Source organism: Schistocerca nitens, chromosome 7 (genome assembly GCF_023898315.1).
Source record: "Schistocerca nitens isolate TAMUIC-IGC-003100 chromosome 7, iqSchNite1.1, whole genome shotgun sequence".
Taxonomy (NCBI): domain Eukaryota; kingdom Metazoa; phylum Arthropoda; class Insecta; order Orthoptera; family Acrididae; genus Schistocerca; species Schistocerca nitens.
The window spans coordinates 312,980,461-312,997,304 of record NC_064620.1 but is presented as its reverse complement, the minus strand read 5'-3'; the positions used below and the strand labels follow the sequence as shown (position 1 = coordinate 312,997,304).

Genomic DNA, 16,844 nt, shown 5'->3' with positions numbered 1-16,844 from the left:
CATCCAGCATCAATCTATTATTGACCACTAGAACAAAAGAGTCTCATGTGAACAGAAAAAGGCGCAAATCGTTCAATGCTTTAACCCTCCAGCTGTGTGCAATGCACACTTGTTTATTCAGATTTTTCCACACGATTCCCCTGGGCACACTGTTACTGCGTAGGATATAATTTCTGGGCTGTTTGTATATGTTATATGTCAGAAGACACTATTTTCCTCCCAGGTCTTTTTCTGATGCTTTGGAACACTGGGAATCATGTTTTACATGTTCCCAGGACTCACCCACCTCACATACACATCTTCTCATGTCAGCAATTTTCTAACCATTTTTGTGAGCTTGTATATGGAAACACACGTCAAAATGACAATGACAAATGTCAATCATCATTCTCGGAGCATCCAAACATAGACACATCCATTGTGATATTGTAGACAAAACAGGAAATTCTCTGGAAGGACGACATGGTGACATGCCTCTAGGTGCATCACTCTCAACAAGCATCTCTTGTCTGAAATGATGACATTCCTCTAGACACACCACTCTCAACACACATTTCTCTGCTGCTGTGTCAAAGGAATCCTTAACAGTGGTCACTGTTCTCACAGTCAGAAAAATTTAAGTTTCTCCTCCTTTTATAATGTTAAACACATTTTTACATTTGCCACATTACATATGTTAAATCTCAATTAAAAATCACTTCTGTATTCCGTTTTGGATTTCTTGTTACATTCTTTTAATACAATCCTTAGAACTATTTATTTGTTGTTGAATAAAATTGGTCCATGGTACTATAGCGAAAAATCAGTAAATGACTCAGTTGCAGAGTAAAGAAGGATCAAACTGTAATTACAAAACATATTTTGTTCTTGTGAAAGGGAAATGAAACAATAGAAAAGACAGTTGCTCAACTAAATTCTCTCGGTGCACAAGCTCAAACCCAATTGTTTTGTGTGTCTCCTGCTCAATGCTTCCTCTATTATGAGTGGTAGTCCTTAGTCATTTCATTGCTTGTAAATCAATAATAACTATTTTTATAGCATGTTAATTACAGCCAAACAGCACATCATTTCTTGATTTTTTGTGCTCTCTATTTCACTATGTGGCTCTCTCAATCTGTACTTCATCTCCATTATAACTGCTTCACAACTCCAAAGACAAGAACTAGCTTCAATACATACTTAGCACTTGGACATTTTTCATATTATTACTTACTACTGCTGCTTATCTTTCATTTCCATGAACTCTCTTTACAATATTATATCTTCTACTGTTTGTGTTTTGTTTCTACTCTGGCACTCATGTCACATAATTTACCTTAACCATGGAAATTCCTCACTTCACTGACTTTTCATGCCTGTCCTCTCCGTTTTCTTTCACTTCCCACAAGGCTTATTATTGCTTTCACAGGTTTTCTTCTTTTACTACCCATTATGATGCTTAGGGAGCCAGCACCACATAAGAAATTTCCCACATTTCGTTCAGCAGCTCCGGAACTTAGTTAAAAGTTCTGGAGCTGCTGGGCCAAGAAGACCCGTGGCGAGCATTGATGTGGTATCTCTTTTCACACGGGTGCCTCCTAGGAGAAAAGTTTGGGCCTGCACTAACAAAGCTGTTTGAATTTGTGCTTACATCAACTTACTTCCTGATCGACAGAAATTATTATGAGATAGCAGACAGAGTATTGACGGACTGCTCATTCTCACCAGTGGTGGCCAATAAGTTTATGAAGGCATTTGAAGAAGAACGGAGTCGGCTGTCTACAAGATCTCAACTGCTACATCTGAATTCGTTGCACCAGAACATCAAATACATGATGGTGATAAAGGAAAATCGTCAACTTTCATTTCTACATGTGCTCATCACAAAGACCAGATAGCACACTAGGTCACACTGCCTACATAAAACGACACATACAGATTTATGCTTGCATGGCTCCAGCTGCCATTCATCTTCACAGTGAGGAGTCCTAAGCACTCTAGTGAACAGAGCATGTGAAGTCTCAGACTGTGACAGTCTAGCAGATGAAATGCAGCACTTACAGGCCATGTTCCGTACAAATGGTTACAGCAACTGCCAGATACAGTGTCCCTTAAAACCAAAGAAGCCACGACCACAGCCAGCTGAAGATGAAGTGGTTGTGACGGCGATTATTCCTTTCATCGCGAACACACCAGCAAAAACTGGAAGAGTACTCTGGTTATACAACATCAAGTGTTTATTCCACCCACCACCTAAGACAAAAACCTTATTAAGATCAGTCAAGGATGACCTAGGACTTTGGAAACTGGGAGTCTACAGTATCACTTGACAGTGTGCAAAAATGTATGTAGGCCAGGCTATCCGAACAGTACAGGAGAGATGTACTGAGCATATATGCAACACAGACAATATTCAGCCAAAAAAGCCCATTGTGGCAACCTGCATCCCCCACAGACATACCATGAATTAAGATAGCACCAAGTTGTAGCAAAAATCCTACAAATTCTGGGATTGTTCCTACAAATTCTGGGATTGTATTCTGAAAGAAGCTATAGAGATTCCAAAAGCATGATGAACTAATAAACAAGGACAGCAGGTTTCAATTAAGCAAGGCTTTAGACACAGGCTTGAGCACCATGGGAGCATAGTGGCAGGCCCTTGACTGATGCCTGACACTGCGCTTCCCCACCACTGCACCACGTCTGCACCCAGAGTACTGGCTGGAGGAGCTGGGGAGTGGGGACTATAAACACAGCAATCAGCAAAACATCACTCTCATCAGGAGTGCCTGAAGATGCCAAGCAGCCGCCTTGCTGAATTATTGTGTCTTTTAGACACATCTGGCTGAATACCCAAGAACTATTCATGACATTATCTCATTAACAGTACACATACCTGCATACAGCCCATCTTCATGGATGGAATGAAGGAAGATTAGAGTTTAACATCCTGTCAGCACCGAAATCATTAGAGATGGAGCACAATGTAGGATGGTTTCAAAGATGGGGAAGGAAATCAGTCATGCCCTTTCAAAGAAACCATCCAGGCATTTGCCTGGAGCAATTTAGGGGAATTATGGAAGACCTAACTCAGAATAGCCAGCATCTTCATAGAGATGAATTCAGATAGTTTAAGTAAATATTATGATTCCTGGCTGTCTTTGTTGTGTAAACTGATCCTGCTGCCTACCATGACTGCGTGTGAGGAAGAGGTAATGGCCATTTCTGGCTGTAACTTTGAATATCTACAACTGTATGAAGCAAATCCAGTCATTAAATCACACTTTGAGGACAATCCAAAGACATCAGTCACCTACTAGCTTCAATCCCACCAATGGCTTGCCATGTCACAAATTTTTGAAACTATTTTGCTGAAAAATTTCACCATCTTTACTTGCATCTGAGTGAACATCAGCACTGAATGATGACGATTTCTACTACTCTGTTCCTTAAGTAAAGGCCTATTTACTAATGGTGGTTACGTGAAAGAAGACTGTATTACCTCTTCCTTTAACAATACCATCAGCTTTACCCATTGTAATCCCAGGCACAATATTCGTTCCACGATATATCTGCATATTTTGACCAATTCTTATGATGCAACATAAAGTCAAGCAAGTGGCCTGTGACTATACAGTAAACTTGAGGAGACTTATGCCACTGCTGAATAGGTCGCTAGAATAACTGGTCACTTGTTGTTCAAAAATTCTTATTTGTTGATGCAGTTCTGGTACAGTATCATTTGTTGATGCAGTTCTGGCACAGTATCATCAGCACATCAAAAAGAAAAATTGTCATACAATACATGGAATCACTTGTGTCAGGCATCAATATCTGTACTCAACGGACACATGGCACACATGACTCCATATATTGTGTAAAGAATTTTCTTCTTGATGTTCTGGTGATGAGCTGCACCTGAGAAGTTTCAATAAATAAGAATTTTTGAACAGCAAGTGACCACTTCTTCTAATGACCTATTCAGAGGTGGTGAAAGTTTCCTCAAGTTAACCAATTTTCCAGCTGTTCAGACCAGAGTGTATCAATAAATTCCAATAAACACAGGTATTGTAAAAGGCGTGATCTAAAAAATTATCTCTGTCGTGATGCAGCTGCAAGAGCAGTTATCACCAGCCGCAAGTCATTCCACTTTAATAACTGCCAAAAAAGGGATACAATCAATAAAGACTACAGCCACAGAAGACAATAAATAATTTTTTTCAGGAGTCCTGGAATCTAGAAACAAAGAGTTAACAATGACATTATTATGTAAATGACATTGTTTTTGTGCATTAAAGTAAAAAAGATGAAGTTATATAAAATAATGAAAAATGAAACCAAGTAGCAATCTATGTGTTTCATACTATTGTCATTAATGAAGCATTGATTTTGGGAAAAGCGGGTTCCCAGCTACTTGAGAACCATAACAAGATGCTGCATTCAACCCACACAATTATAGCTTAAGTTTTAATCAGACACCTTGGATTCAGATATCTCCAGTTTCTCAGGATTTAATTGCAGAATGAAACAGTGGATTAGATTGGGAATTAAACCTTAATTTGTAACATCACCCTTTTACAAACTTCATACTACTACTAAACTATACCCAGGGAAAAGTACAGGCTTTTGAGCTAATATCTGAAGATTTAGTATCCTATGTTAGCACAAATTTTGCACATGTAAACAATAAAGCACAGATACAAAATAATTGTAAATATAAATCAACTGAGATTCATTTGCCAAATACATACTATTTTTTTGACCAATGGGCTGGCTTGGTGTATCAACCAGAGTTCTTAGCTTTCGTGGACGGCTTTTCTTCTTTGCTAAACGAGCTTGCAGTGCTGCAATCTTACTCATCTCTGCCTGAACTCTGTCTTCAGGAGTTTCTTTCCATTTACCCTTCTTTGCTTTTTTTTCAGCCTCATTATTAGCATTAATCTCACGTTCATCATCACTGTCATCTGCTTTTCGTTTGGTTCCTCGCTTTTTCTTTCCTCCTTTTGGATCAGTCAGTCTCAGCCTCTCTAAAACAATTGTGTTGTTTGTAGATCAGCACAGACTTCACAATATTGATTTTATATGAAAGCATGATTCAAATAGTAGCATGAAAATAAGATGCAAACTGAATGAGATTTTCACTCTGCAGCAGAGTGTGCACTGATATGAAACTTCCTGGCAGATTAAAACTGTGTGCCGGACCAAGACTCGAACTCGGGACCTTTCCAAAGGTACTGGGAGAAGTAAAGCTGTGAGGACGGGGTGTGAGTCGTGCTTGGGTAGCTCAGTTGGTAGAGCACTTGCCCGCAAAAGGCAAAGGTCCCGAGTTCGAGTCTCGGTCTGGCACACAGCTTTAATCTGCCAGGAAGTTTCAAGATGCAAACTCCAGTTAAGAATACTTACTCTAGAAGAATACTAATGTTCAAGTTGCATTCTACGTAAGAGCCAGAAGAAATAACAAAAAAGACATTAACATCACACTCCATGCAAGTATAAAAAATGCCATTAAAATTAATTCATAAAGGATCATTTCTTACTTCATTGTCACAAAAGTATAACTTTTGCTCATTTGGATGCACTAGACTATTAAAATCATGGGAAAATTTTGCATGTACTGTGTAGCTAATTCACATAAAGGAGCACTCGTCTCATGACTCAGTAGCACCCAGAACTGAATCACATTCTCCAATACCTCAGGCTGTGCCCTGAAATGAGGAATATCCTACCCACTAACCTTCCCACCCTTCCTATAGTGGTATTCCACAACCCACTTAACTTACGCAATATCCTTGTCCATCCCTACTCCATCTCTGCCTTAATCCCTTGCCTCACGGCCCATATTCCTGCAACAGACCTACTCGCAAGGCCTGTCCCATACATCATCCCGTCACCACCACCTACTCCAATCCAGTTGCATGAATCTCTTATCCTGTCAAAAGCCTGCGAAATTAGTCATGTGATCTACAAACTAAGCTGCAAAAACTATGCTGCTTTCTAAGTGGACATGATGACTAACAAACTATCTGGCACATGAATGGACACTGACAAACTGTGGTCAAGAGACAGCTGAACCACCAAGTTGCTGAACATGCTGCCCATCACAATGTGCTTCACTCCAATGACTGCTTCACAGCCTGTGCCATTTGGATCCTTCCTACCAACACCAGCTTTTTTGAATTTTGCATGTGGTAATTCTCCCTGCAATATATCCTACTTTCCCATAATGCCCCTGGTCTCAACCTTTATTAGTCTCTGTCTTACAATTACCTATTCCCTTCCCACTACACTTTCCCCCACATCACCCTGCTACTCCCTCCCTCACTGCCCCATGCCTCCTCATTCCCTCCACCACCAGACTGCTATGCCCATCAGGCTCGGATATGAATCAGTCCAGCCACAGTGGCCAGAGACAGTGCTCAGATGTTGTGACTTGTGCATGTGTTTTCTACTTCAGAAGAAGGCCTTTTGGCTGAAAGCTAAAATGCAGAGCAATCTTTTATTATTATCAGCACAATTTAAACAAAAACCAATGACGACACTCTCACCACACTAGCATTTAATATTAACGATGTTTTAAGATTTTATTTTTATCATTGTTTGTCTCAATATACTTCACAAATATTTATTTCTTTAATCACATCCACTGCTAATTAAATAGATTATTAATTCTTTATTTCATTTAACCTTAAGCTAGTGACCAAGTGTGCTAAAAAGGCACGCACATAGTTTCAGGGAGGGGGGAGGGAGTGGACATCTGTATTTGCGCTACTTAGTAAATCACTTGCCAGCAGAAAACTTAGCAGAATGATTACATTTACTACTCTACGAGTGATTACATTATTTATATTGCATCCAGAACTTTCCAGTACCAAAGCTTAATATCAACAGGGGCTACAGGTGTATCATGACTCACTTTTTTCACACTTCATTTTATTCACATCCAAATATGTTTAATCTCTTAGGATTTCTTTCCAAAATTCTGCCTTTTCTCTTTCATTAAGAGAAATAAATTATAGTTGATTGCTATCAGAATAAGCTCCTTAAAACATATTTCAAGATTAAAAAATATTCTACAATCAAGGATACAATTTCAGTAGCCTTTAACTTTTTGTTTTGAATGCAATCTTCTTTTCAGACAGTGGGATGATGTGGCAGAAAGGATAACGTGGAATGTGTCTAATTAAATTCAGTGCAGAGAAACAGCCACGTGAATCTTGACCTAGCTCTGTCATCTAAATGCAGTGGTGATGGTAAATATTCTAACACAACAGTTTGCAATCTCTTTTCTTCAGCTTCAGAAAATGGAGAAATAATGCTAAAAATATTAATCTGATAAATAAGATAAGTACTCAAAAATGGAAACCTTTCTCTAGTCGGCGGTCCTTTTCAGTTTGAAACCATGAACGCTGAGATTTATCTCCTTTTCCTTCTTTCAAGAGCTTCTCGGCTCTGTTTACCTGATTCTCAGTTTTTTGAAGTTCCCGTTCTTCTCTTTCTTCTTGTAGAATTTTTTGAATGTCATCCTCAAGAGCATTAACACGCTCACAATACTTGCTGATTATGTCTGTAACAAATTGCATAGTTTATCATAATACTTGTCAACCAAAAAATCAAACTGTAATAGAACAAATATCACATTTCAAGCCCTGTTACCAAATGGTAATTGAATATGATAATGCTAACTTACCTGGAGGAATAATTCTATTTTTGGGGGGAGTGCAAGCATTCTTGACAACTTCTTTGACTACTTTGTATTCTGCTTCACCAGCTAATGATACAGACACTCCTGCACGACCCGCACGTGCAGTACGGCCCACTCTATGAATATAATGTTCCACTGTTGCAGGCATCAGAAAATTTATCACCTAAAAAGTAATTCATTATGGAAATGAAAATGATGTTGCTATGGATGATCCCATACAACTCTCATACCATAAGATTGTAAGAATTAAATGGACTAGAAGCAAGGCAGTAACACATTTTTATTTACAAATAATGGCACGAATAGGAGCAAATACTATCCAGAATGTGTCAAAGGCTTCACTGCTCCAAGACTTGTGTCACATTAATGCAGAAGTATGACAATGCCCAATCTAGTAAATATATGAAGAATTTATATCAACATAATTTAATGCCATCTGACTGCTGGCTCCTTCACCAGATAGTATACCCTTATACACTCCTGGAAATGGAAAAAAGAACACATTGAAACCGGTGTGTCAGACCCACCATACTTGCTCCGGACACTGCGAGAGGGCTGTACAAGCAATGATCACACGCACGGCACAGCGGACACACCAGGAACCGCGGTGTTGGCCGTCGAATGGCGCTAGCTGCGCAGCATTTGTGCACCGCCGCCGTCGGTGTCAGCCAGTTTGCCGTGGCATACGGAGCTCCATCGCAGTCTTTAACACTGGTAGCATGCCGCGACAGCGTGGACGTGAACCGTATGTGCAGTTGACGGACTTTGAGCGAGGGCGTATAGTGGGCATGCGGGAGGCCGGGTGGACGTACCGCCGAATTGCTCAACACGTGGGGCGTGAGGTCTCCACAGTACATCGATTTTGTCGCCAGTGGTCGGCGGAAGGTGCACGTGCCCGTCGACCTGGGACCGGACCGCAGCGACGCACGGATGCACGCCAAGACCGTAGGATCCTACGCAGTGCCGTAGGGGACCGCACCGCCACTTCCCAGCAAATTAGGGACACTGTTGCTCCTGGGGTATCGGCGAGGACCATTCGCAACCGTCTCCATGAAGCTGGGCTACGGTCCCGCACACCGTTAGGCCGTCTTCCACTCACGCCCCAACATCGTGCAGCCCGCCTCCAGTGGTGTCGCGACAGGCGTGAATGGAGGGACGAATGGAGACGTGTCGTCTTCAGCGATGAGAGTCGCTTCTTCCTTGGTGCCAATGATGGTCGAATGCGTGTTTGGCGCCGTGCAGGTGAGCGCCACAATCAGGACTGCATACGACCGAGGCACACAGGGCCAACACCCGGCATCATGGTGCGGGGAGCGATCTCCTACACTGGCCGTACACCACTGGTGATCGTCGAGGGGACACTGAATAGTGCACGGTACATCCAAACCGTCATCGAACCCATCGTTCTACCATTCCTAGACCGACAAGGGAACTTGCTGTTCCAACAGGACAATGCACGTCCGCATGTATCCCGTGCCACCCTACGTGCTCTAGAAGGTGTAAGTCAACTACCCTGGCCAGCAAGATCTCCGGATCTGTCCCCCATTGAGCATGTTTGGGACTGGATGAAGCGTCGTCTCACGCGGTCTGCACGTCCAGCACGAACGCTGGTCCAACTGAGGCACCAGGTGGAAATGGCATGGCAAGCCGTTCCACAGGACTACATCCAGCATCTCTGCGATCGTCTCCATGGGAGAATAGCAGCCTGCATTGCTGCGAAAGGTGGATATACACTGTACTAGTGCCGACATTGTGCATGCTCTGTTGCCTGTGTCTATGTGCCTGTGGTTCTGTCAGTATGATCATGTGATGTATATGACCCCAGGAATGTGTCAATAAAGTTTCCCCTTCCTGGGACAATGAATTCACGGTGTTCTTATTTCAATTTCCAGGAGTGTATATTATTATCTAAGAAAGAAATACATGAATCGATATAAAAATAGTGTCAATTCAGACTTCCTGCCTAAAATTGTAAATATGAATTACTCAATAGTTATAAAACAAGAAAAATCAAGGTAGGAGCATGTACAGAAAGAAAGATACGGACTGGATTAATATGAAAATAGATAGCAGTGTGAATTTGTTCAGCTTAATGGTAACTGCTCTCTGTCATTATGATATGACAACAAATGTAGCACACTTCAAATGTAAGGGTGAATTAACCGAAAATAAGACTGACTGCAGAGAACAGTTTACACTTCCACAGTAGGTTGATGGACCCCCTATATGTGAATAGCTGAAGCTATTCTACAACTTTTGCTTTTTCATTGTGTGCTAGTCACTGATTTAAATGTCAACAAAATTCACTATTTTCCTTCTATTATATTCACTATGGACTAAGAAAGACAAGAAGGAAAGTTAGGATTAAACATCTTATTGTGAGTAGCTGAAGCTATTCTACAACTTTTGCTTTTTCATTGTGTGCTAGTCACTGATTTAAATGTCAACAAAATTCACTATGGACTAAGAAAGACAAGAAGGAAAGTTAGGATTAAACATCTTATTGATAAAGAAGTCACTGAAGACACTGTACAAGCTCATATTGAATAAAGATGAGGAAGGAAATCAGTATGGCTATTTCAATGGAGCCAACCTGGCTTAACTGATTTAGGGAAACCACAGTTAACATCAATCTGGCTGGGTGAACAGGGATCTGAACCCAGCTTTTCCTGAATGAGTACAGTATTACAGCCATTGAGCCACCTTGCTTGGCCAAATAATGAAATCTGACAATGACAGTAATGACTAAAGGAAAGTAAGACAGTGATGGTGTACCTTTAAAGCAAGGCATCTGGACACAGTTGATGGATGAAAGAGTAGCAAAAAGTTATGCTCAAAGTGAATTTGTGTGTGTGTGTGTGGGGGGGGGGGGGGGGGGGGGGCAGGGGAAGAGCATCAAATACACACGAGGTGTATTGTCAAGCACTTTTGTAGGACTGACACAATTTAGGACTGATTTTATACTGGAGAGTCATTGTGTAATCTTACAGGGGGTAATAAGGCGACGATTTCAGGACTTAGTCGTATTTGCTACATGGACACCTACATGTCTTAATAGTAAAACTACCCAATAGCACTGCCCTAACTCTAATCATTTTTGATAAATATGTGTCTGAAGGGTCAAGGATGTGTAATTAATCATTGGTCAGGCATTAATTTCTGTATTTTCAGAGAGCAATTACTTAGTAATGAGTTGACCTACATACTTCAATTTTTAATGCATCTAGTATGTGGGCCACTAAGTTGATATAACGTATAATAAATATGATACATCATTCAGACTTTTTATGAAAAACACTGAAAAACTTCTTTCCATGCTGTGCTTTAAATTTGTGATCTATTAAAAAGGCATAACTTTGTACAGGTTAATAGTACAGACAACAACTTGCACACTGTAACTCTTTAGTACTACTATTAAGTATAAACAATAACGAAAAGTGTTTGGCATTGCAATTAATATTTCTTACCTTTAATTAAAGGTGACTCCATCGGGAAAAAACATTGAATTTTATAACAATTTTAGGTGCAAAGAAGAATATCCTAACTCACTTTATGAAAATGCCACTTGCACATACCATCCACACTCGACACTACAGTGTACTAGGTAACAAAATCCATGTGTATTTCTTGAAAAACTGTACCTAAAATACATGCGGTTGACTTGTGTGACAGAATTGAAAACAGTTGTGAGCTGAAAAGTGTTAACAATCATTTTCCTTAATGTATTTGTTGTGTTTCACTGTTAAATGTCTTTTCAAGGTAAAGAATTACAAGAGACATCTTGGGTGAACAAATGTGGTGGTATATCCTTATTCAGTTAGCCTAAATTCTAAAATATTTGCAGTCGACTTGTGTGACAGAACTGTGAACAGTTGTGAGCTGAAAAGTGTTAACAATCATTTTTCTTGATTTTTTTGTTGTGTTTCACTGTTAAATGTCTTTTCAAGGTAAAGAATTACAAGAGACACCTTGGGTGAACAAATGTGGTGATATATCCTTATTCTGTCAGCCTAAATTAAAAAGAAACTTCACTGAAATAAAAGAAAAGATGCATGCAATAATGAGTCTGCTTGTGCCTGTATATGTGTGGATGGATATGTGTGTGTGTGCGAGTGTATACCCGTCCTTTTTTCCCCCTAAGGTAAGTCTTTCCGCTCCCGGGATTGGAATGACTCCTTACCCTCTCCCACATCCTTTCGCCTTTCCCTCTCCTTCCCTCTTTCCTGATGAGGCAACAGTTCGTTGCGAAAGCTTGAATTTTATGTGTATGTTTGTGTTCGTTTTTTGAGTCTATCGACCTGCCAGCGCTTTTGTTTGGTAAGTCATATCATCTTTGTTTTTAGATATGTTTTTCCCACGTGGAATGTTTCCCTCTATTATATTAATATCAGTGTATATAGACGTAAAAATTCTGCACAGACCAGTTTCATAAATAAATTCTGACATAAAGATGGAAACTGTATTTTCAAAATTCTTCCATCTTGCATATAACATTGTTTTTCTTGTCATCTTGATCGAAAAATAAAATAAGTTTACTTAAATGTACGAGATACAGTCTTTTCAATTCATTTATTGTAAAGTTTATACAACCATGCACTGTGACTTCATAATGATGGGACATTCACCTTGCAGATAACATTAGAGAAGAGGACATTAAAAGCATTTTGCCTACTGGGCCATGGAAGGTATTGTGATTCAGCAGGAGACACACAGTTAATTTTAACGTTTTTAAATTCATGTGACAACTGGGAAATGTGTCGTATGTAGCAGTTTTCATCTTACTTGAAAGCTACATACTGCCCCAACAAAGATTTTTCATGAGCAGCCATAGCAACAATTACCTGTCGAAAGTCTCTTCATTAGAAAAGTGTTATAAGTAGTGACTAAAAATGCATGGTGCGATAGTGTCCTGCAACTGTGCTCACTGTGCAGTACCAAGAAATTTTCATATGATTTGATACCCTACAAAGAAAGTATAAAAAAAGCCTTGTATTTTGTGGGGTGCCCATGTGAACAACACAGAACATTTTTCCAACGTAATGGAGCTCCTCACTTAAAAATGAAGACATTCAACTCACAGCAAGGAGATTCTAGTTTCAACACTAGTTCCACTTTCATGACTAGCAGCTACTTTCGGTGTCACAGAGCACATGGTATGTGTAGCAAAACAAGTTAATTATATTAGAGGTGTAACTGCTTCTGCAAAATGGATAAGTGATTAAAGATGTTAACCTGAAACTGTGAAAATGACAATTTTTGAAGACTCTGTGCAGGAAGGAAAAATTATGTTTCCACTATGGTAGATAACAAGGAGGATCACATGCAGAAAAGGGCTTATTATGAGTCATCTGAAACAACTGTACAGAAAATACATGCCAACAACACATTCTTTGTTTCTTCGCAAGTTATCAAACCACATTACAGTTTCTTGGAACAGAGGTAAACAATCACACCATGCACTTCCAGTCACTACTATTAACACCTTTTTAATGAAGAGACTTTCAACAGATGCAAATGGGACCACTGCTGCTATGGCAGCTCATGAAAATGCTTTGTTGGAACAGCTGCATGCGAAGCAGTATGTGGCTTTCAAATGAGATGAAAACTGCTATACAGGACACATTTCCCAGTTATCACATGACTTTAAAGATGTTGAGATAAACTGAATGTCTCTCGATGAATCACGATTACGTCCATGGCCTAGTAGGAAAGATACTTGTTGGGTCCCCTTTCCTAATGTTATATTCGAGGTGGATTCTCATCAATACAAAGTCACAGTGAACGGTTGCGTGAACTTGACATTAAGTGCTATAAAAAGATTGCAATTCTTACATTTAAGTGAACTTATATAGGATTTTGGATCAAGATGTCAAGGAAAACAATATTATATGCAAGGTGGAGTTTTAAAAATACAATTTCCATCTTTACATTTGAATCTGTATATGTCTACATACACTGGCATACATGTAAAAAAATTATTAATGCCTCTCATCATTGCTTGCATCTTTTCTTTTATTTCACTAAAGTTATCTTTTTAATTAATTTATTTCACCACATTTGTTCGTCTTAGCTGCCTCTTGTAATAATTTACACTGAAGACATTTAACAGCAAAATACAATATATACATTCAGAAAATTGATTGGTAAGTCTTCTCAGCTCTCAACTGTTTACAGTTCTGACCCACAAGTCAACCATAAATATTTTAGGTACAACTTTTCAAAGAATGCACATGGATTTTCTTCACCAGTTCTCTGTAACATTGAGTGTGGGCAGTATGTGTAAGTGGCAATGTGAATAAAGTGAGTTATGATATTCCTCTTTGCTCCTTAGATTGCTGCCAGATATGTAAACATTTCAGCATAAAATTAAACTGAGATTCAATTGTCTATGTCCGCCCCCCCCCCCCCCCCCCCCCTTCTTGGACTTAGAAGTTCATCACATTCGATATTTTTTCCCGATGGAGTCATATTTTAAGTGAAGGTAAGAAAAAAAATGGTTCAAATGGCTCTGAGCACTATGGGACTTAACAGCTATGGTCATCAGTCCCCCAGAACTTAGAACTACTTAAACCTAACTAACCTAAGGACATCACACAACACCCAGCCATCACGAGGCAGAGAAAATCCCTGACCCCGCCGGGAATCGAACCCGGGAACCCGGGCGTGGGAAGCGAGAACGCTACCGCACGACCACGAGATGCGGGCGTGAAGGTAAGACTATTAATTGCAATGCCAAATGCTGTTCATTATTATTTACACTTAATACTAGACTAAAGAGTCACAGTGCACAAGCTGTGGACTGTACTGTTAACCTGCACAAAGTTATACTTACTTTTTTTAAAAAAATCACAAGTTTAAAGCACAACTTGGAAAAAGTGTGTTTTTAAACATTTTTCATAAAAAAACTGAATGATGTATGTTATTTTTTATATATTACATCACCTTAGTGGCCCACATACGAGATGGAAAAAAAAGGGGGGGGAGTCTGTGGGTCAATTCATTACTAAGTAGTACTTCATGTACCAAATACGACTAATTTCTGAAATCGTTACCTTAGGATCCATCAAAATATCTGTTTTTACATGGAATGACCCAGAACATAATCACTGATCATAAGCAGGCAATTATGATGAGTGTGAGAGTTATTTCTTTGAAAAGAAGATGGTCACTTTTGTTCCTCATCCATGTTCTACATGAGCTTGTGTACAGTCTCCTGAGACCTTGTTGTAAGCTTTATAAAAATTAGTGAGACATCACATAAGAAGATTAATGCGAAAGAAATGTACTTCATATACAAGGTGCAGTGTCTTTGAGGTGAAAAGGTTCTCACATCAGCAATACCCAAACATTAAAAATATTCATTACAGATAGTTAAGAATTTAAACTTTTAAGCACAGAATGGAGACAAGAAAACTAAAATACAAAATTCCTTGAAGACACTTACAGTTTTTACTCCTCGAATGTCTAGACCTCGAGCTGCAACATCAGTTGCCACAAGAACGTCCAGCTCTTCATTCTTGAAACGCTTCAGAGCTTCCAAACGCTGAGGCTGTGTCAGATTTCCATGCAGTTCTCCAACCTGTTAAAACCAAAATTTAAATGTATATCAAACTGTCCATAAAGTTGGAATACTGGAATTACTGGCAATAAAACATAAGTACCATATGCCAAATAATAATGAATGGTCAACAGAAGGTAAAGTTTTCCTACTATTCTCCTTATACCTACAATACAATGATAATGTCTGAAAATGAAACTTGCTACATGAACACAGATTCAAAATTACGACTCCAGTTGATAGAGGGCAAATCTGTTCATAAACTAAAAATTTTGAGGAAAACAGTATGACAAAACGTCATTTTCAAACCTCTCTTTTACACAGGGTTTCTATCCTACTGTCTGTCTTTCTGTTCAATCTCCTGTCCTCACACACATTCACATTTACACATGGTTTCTATCCTACTGTCCGTCTTTCTGTTCAATCTCCTGTCCTCACACACATTCACACAAATCCACCAGCCTGTTATTTGAAATGTGGCTACATTATACACTACTAGCTGTGCCACTCAGAAGCCAAACCAACTAACTCCAATTTTACAATTTTTCTACTTGTGATTATGAAACTTTCACAAACATTTATATTTTCAGTAGCCAAAATGTTTAACTCTATTCATTAATTCTTGCATTATTAGGTGGCAATACTTTCTATGGCAACTTAATATTTCATTACAGCTTTGAGAGATCAAAGTTACTAACTACAATTTTCAAACAATGGAGACTCCAGGTAGTAATATCAACAATGTAGGAAAAGACAGATTGCTACTTACCATACAGAAGACACCTCAAGTTGCAGACAAGCACAATTAAAAGATACTTACATACAGCTTTCAACCACAGCCCTCATCAGTAAAAGAGAGACACAGCATTCACACACAAAAGCAGGAACACACACACACACACACACACACACACACACACACACACACACACACACACACACGCCATTCCAGTATCTTGTGCCAGAATGCAACATCATGTGGAATACAAGCAGCAATCTGTAGGGGGTTGGGAAGGGGAAGGGATTATGCACTGATGAGGAGAGAAACGAACACTGTCTGGTGGAGTGTGCACGGACTAGAATGCTGGCAGGTGCAGAATCAGGAGGTTAGGGGCAGGGATGTGAGGACAAATGGAGCAAAAAAGGAGAGGAGTGAAGAAAGATGGGTGGATGCATTGGCAGACAGCTGCAAATAAACAGGACGGGAGATAAGAATTGGGATAGAGGAGGTGGAAACTGTTGGGACAGTATGTTACTATAGGTTGACACCGGGATAATTATGGGAGTAGAGAATGCATTGTAAGGATAAATCCCATTTGTGCAGTTTAGAAAAGCTGGTGGTGGAGGGAAGAATCCAGATGGCTCGGGTAGTGAAGCAGCCACTGAAATCACAGGTGGCCTGGCCCCTGATGGGATAGGATAAACTTGTGACAAGACTGGAATAGGAAGTGCTGGGTGGGTGGATTGGGTAGGTTTAGCACCTGTGTCTTTCACAAGGATATGATCCTTGTGGCAAAGGGTTGGGACTGTGAGTGGCATAATGATGAACTAGGATGTTGTGGAGGTTGGGTGGGTGTTGGAACACCACTTTAGGAGGTGAGTGAA

The 16,844-nt window shown here is 39.7% G+C and overlaps 1 protein-coding gene across 1 annotated transcript in view; it reads right to left on the bottom strand.

The window, feature by feature from the left end:
• Window positions 1-16,844, bottom strand: part of LOC126195054 (probable ATP-dependent RNA helicase DDX27) — a 91,703-nt gene that overhangs the window by 3,997 nt on the left and 70,862 nt on the right. The window contains exons 10-13 of the mRNA XM_049933501.1: window positions 15,126-15,260; window positions 7,667-7,844; window positions 7,343-7,543; window positions 4,731-5,006 (exon numbers count right to left, since the gene is read on the bottom strand). Coding sequence (XP_049789458.1) covers window positions 4,731-5,006; window positions 7,343-7,543; window positions 7,667-7,844; window positions 15,126-15,260 — 790 coding nt within the window. The remainder of the gene's footprint in view (window positions 1-4,730; window positions 5,007-7,342; window positions 7,544-7,666; window positions 7,845-15,125; window positions 15,261-16,844) is intronic.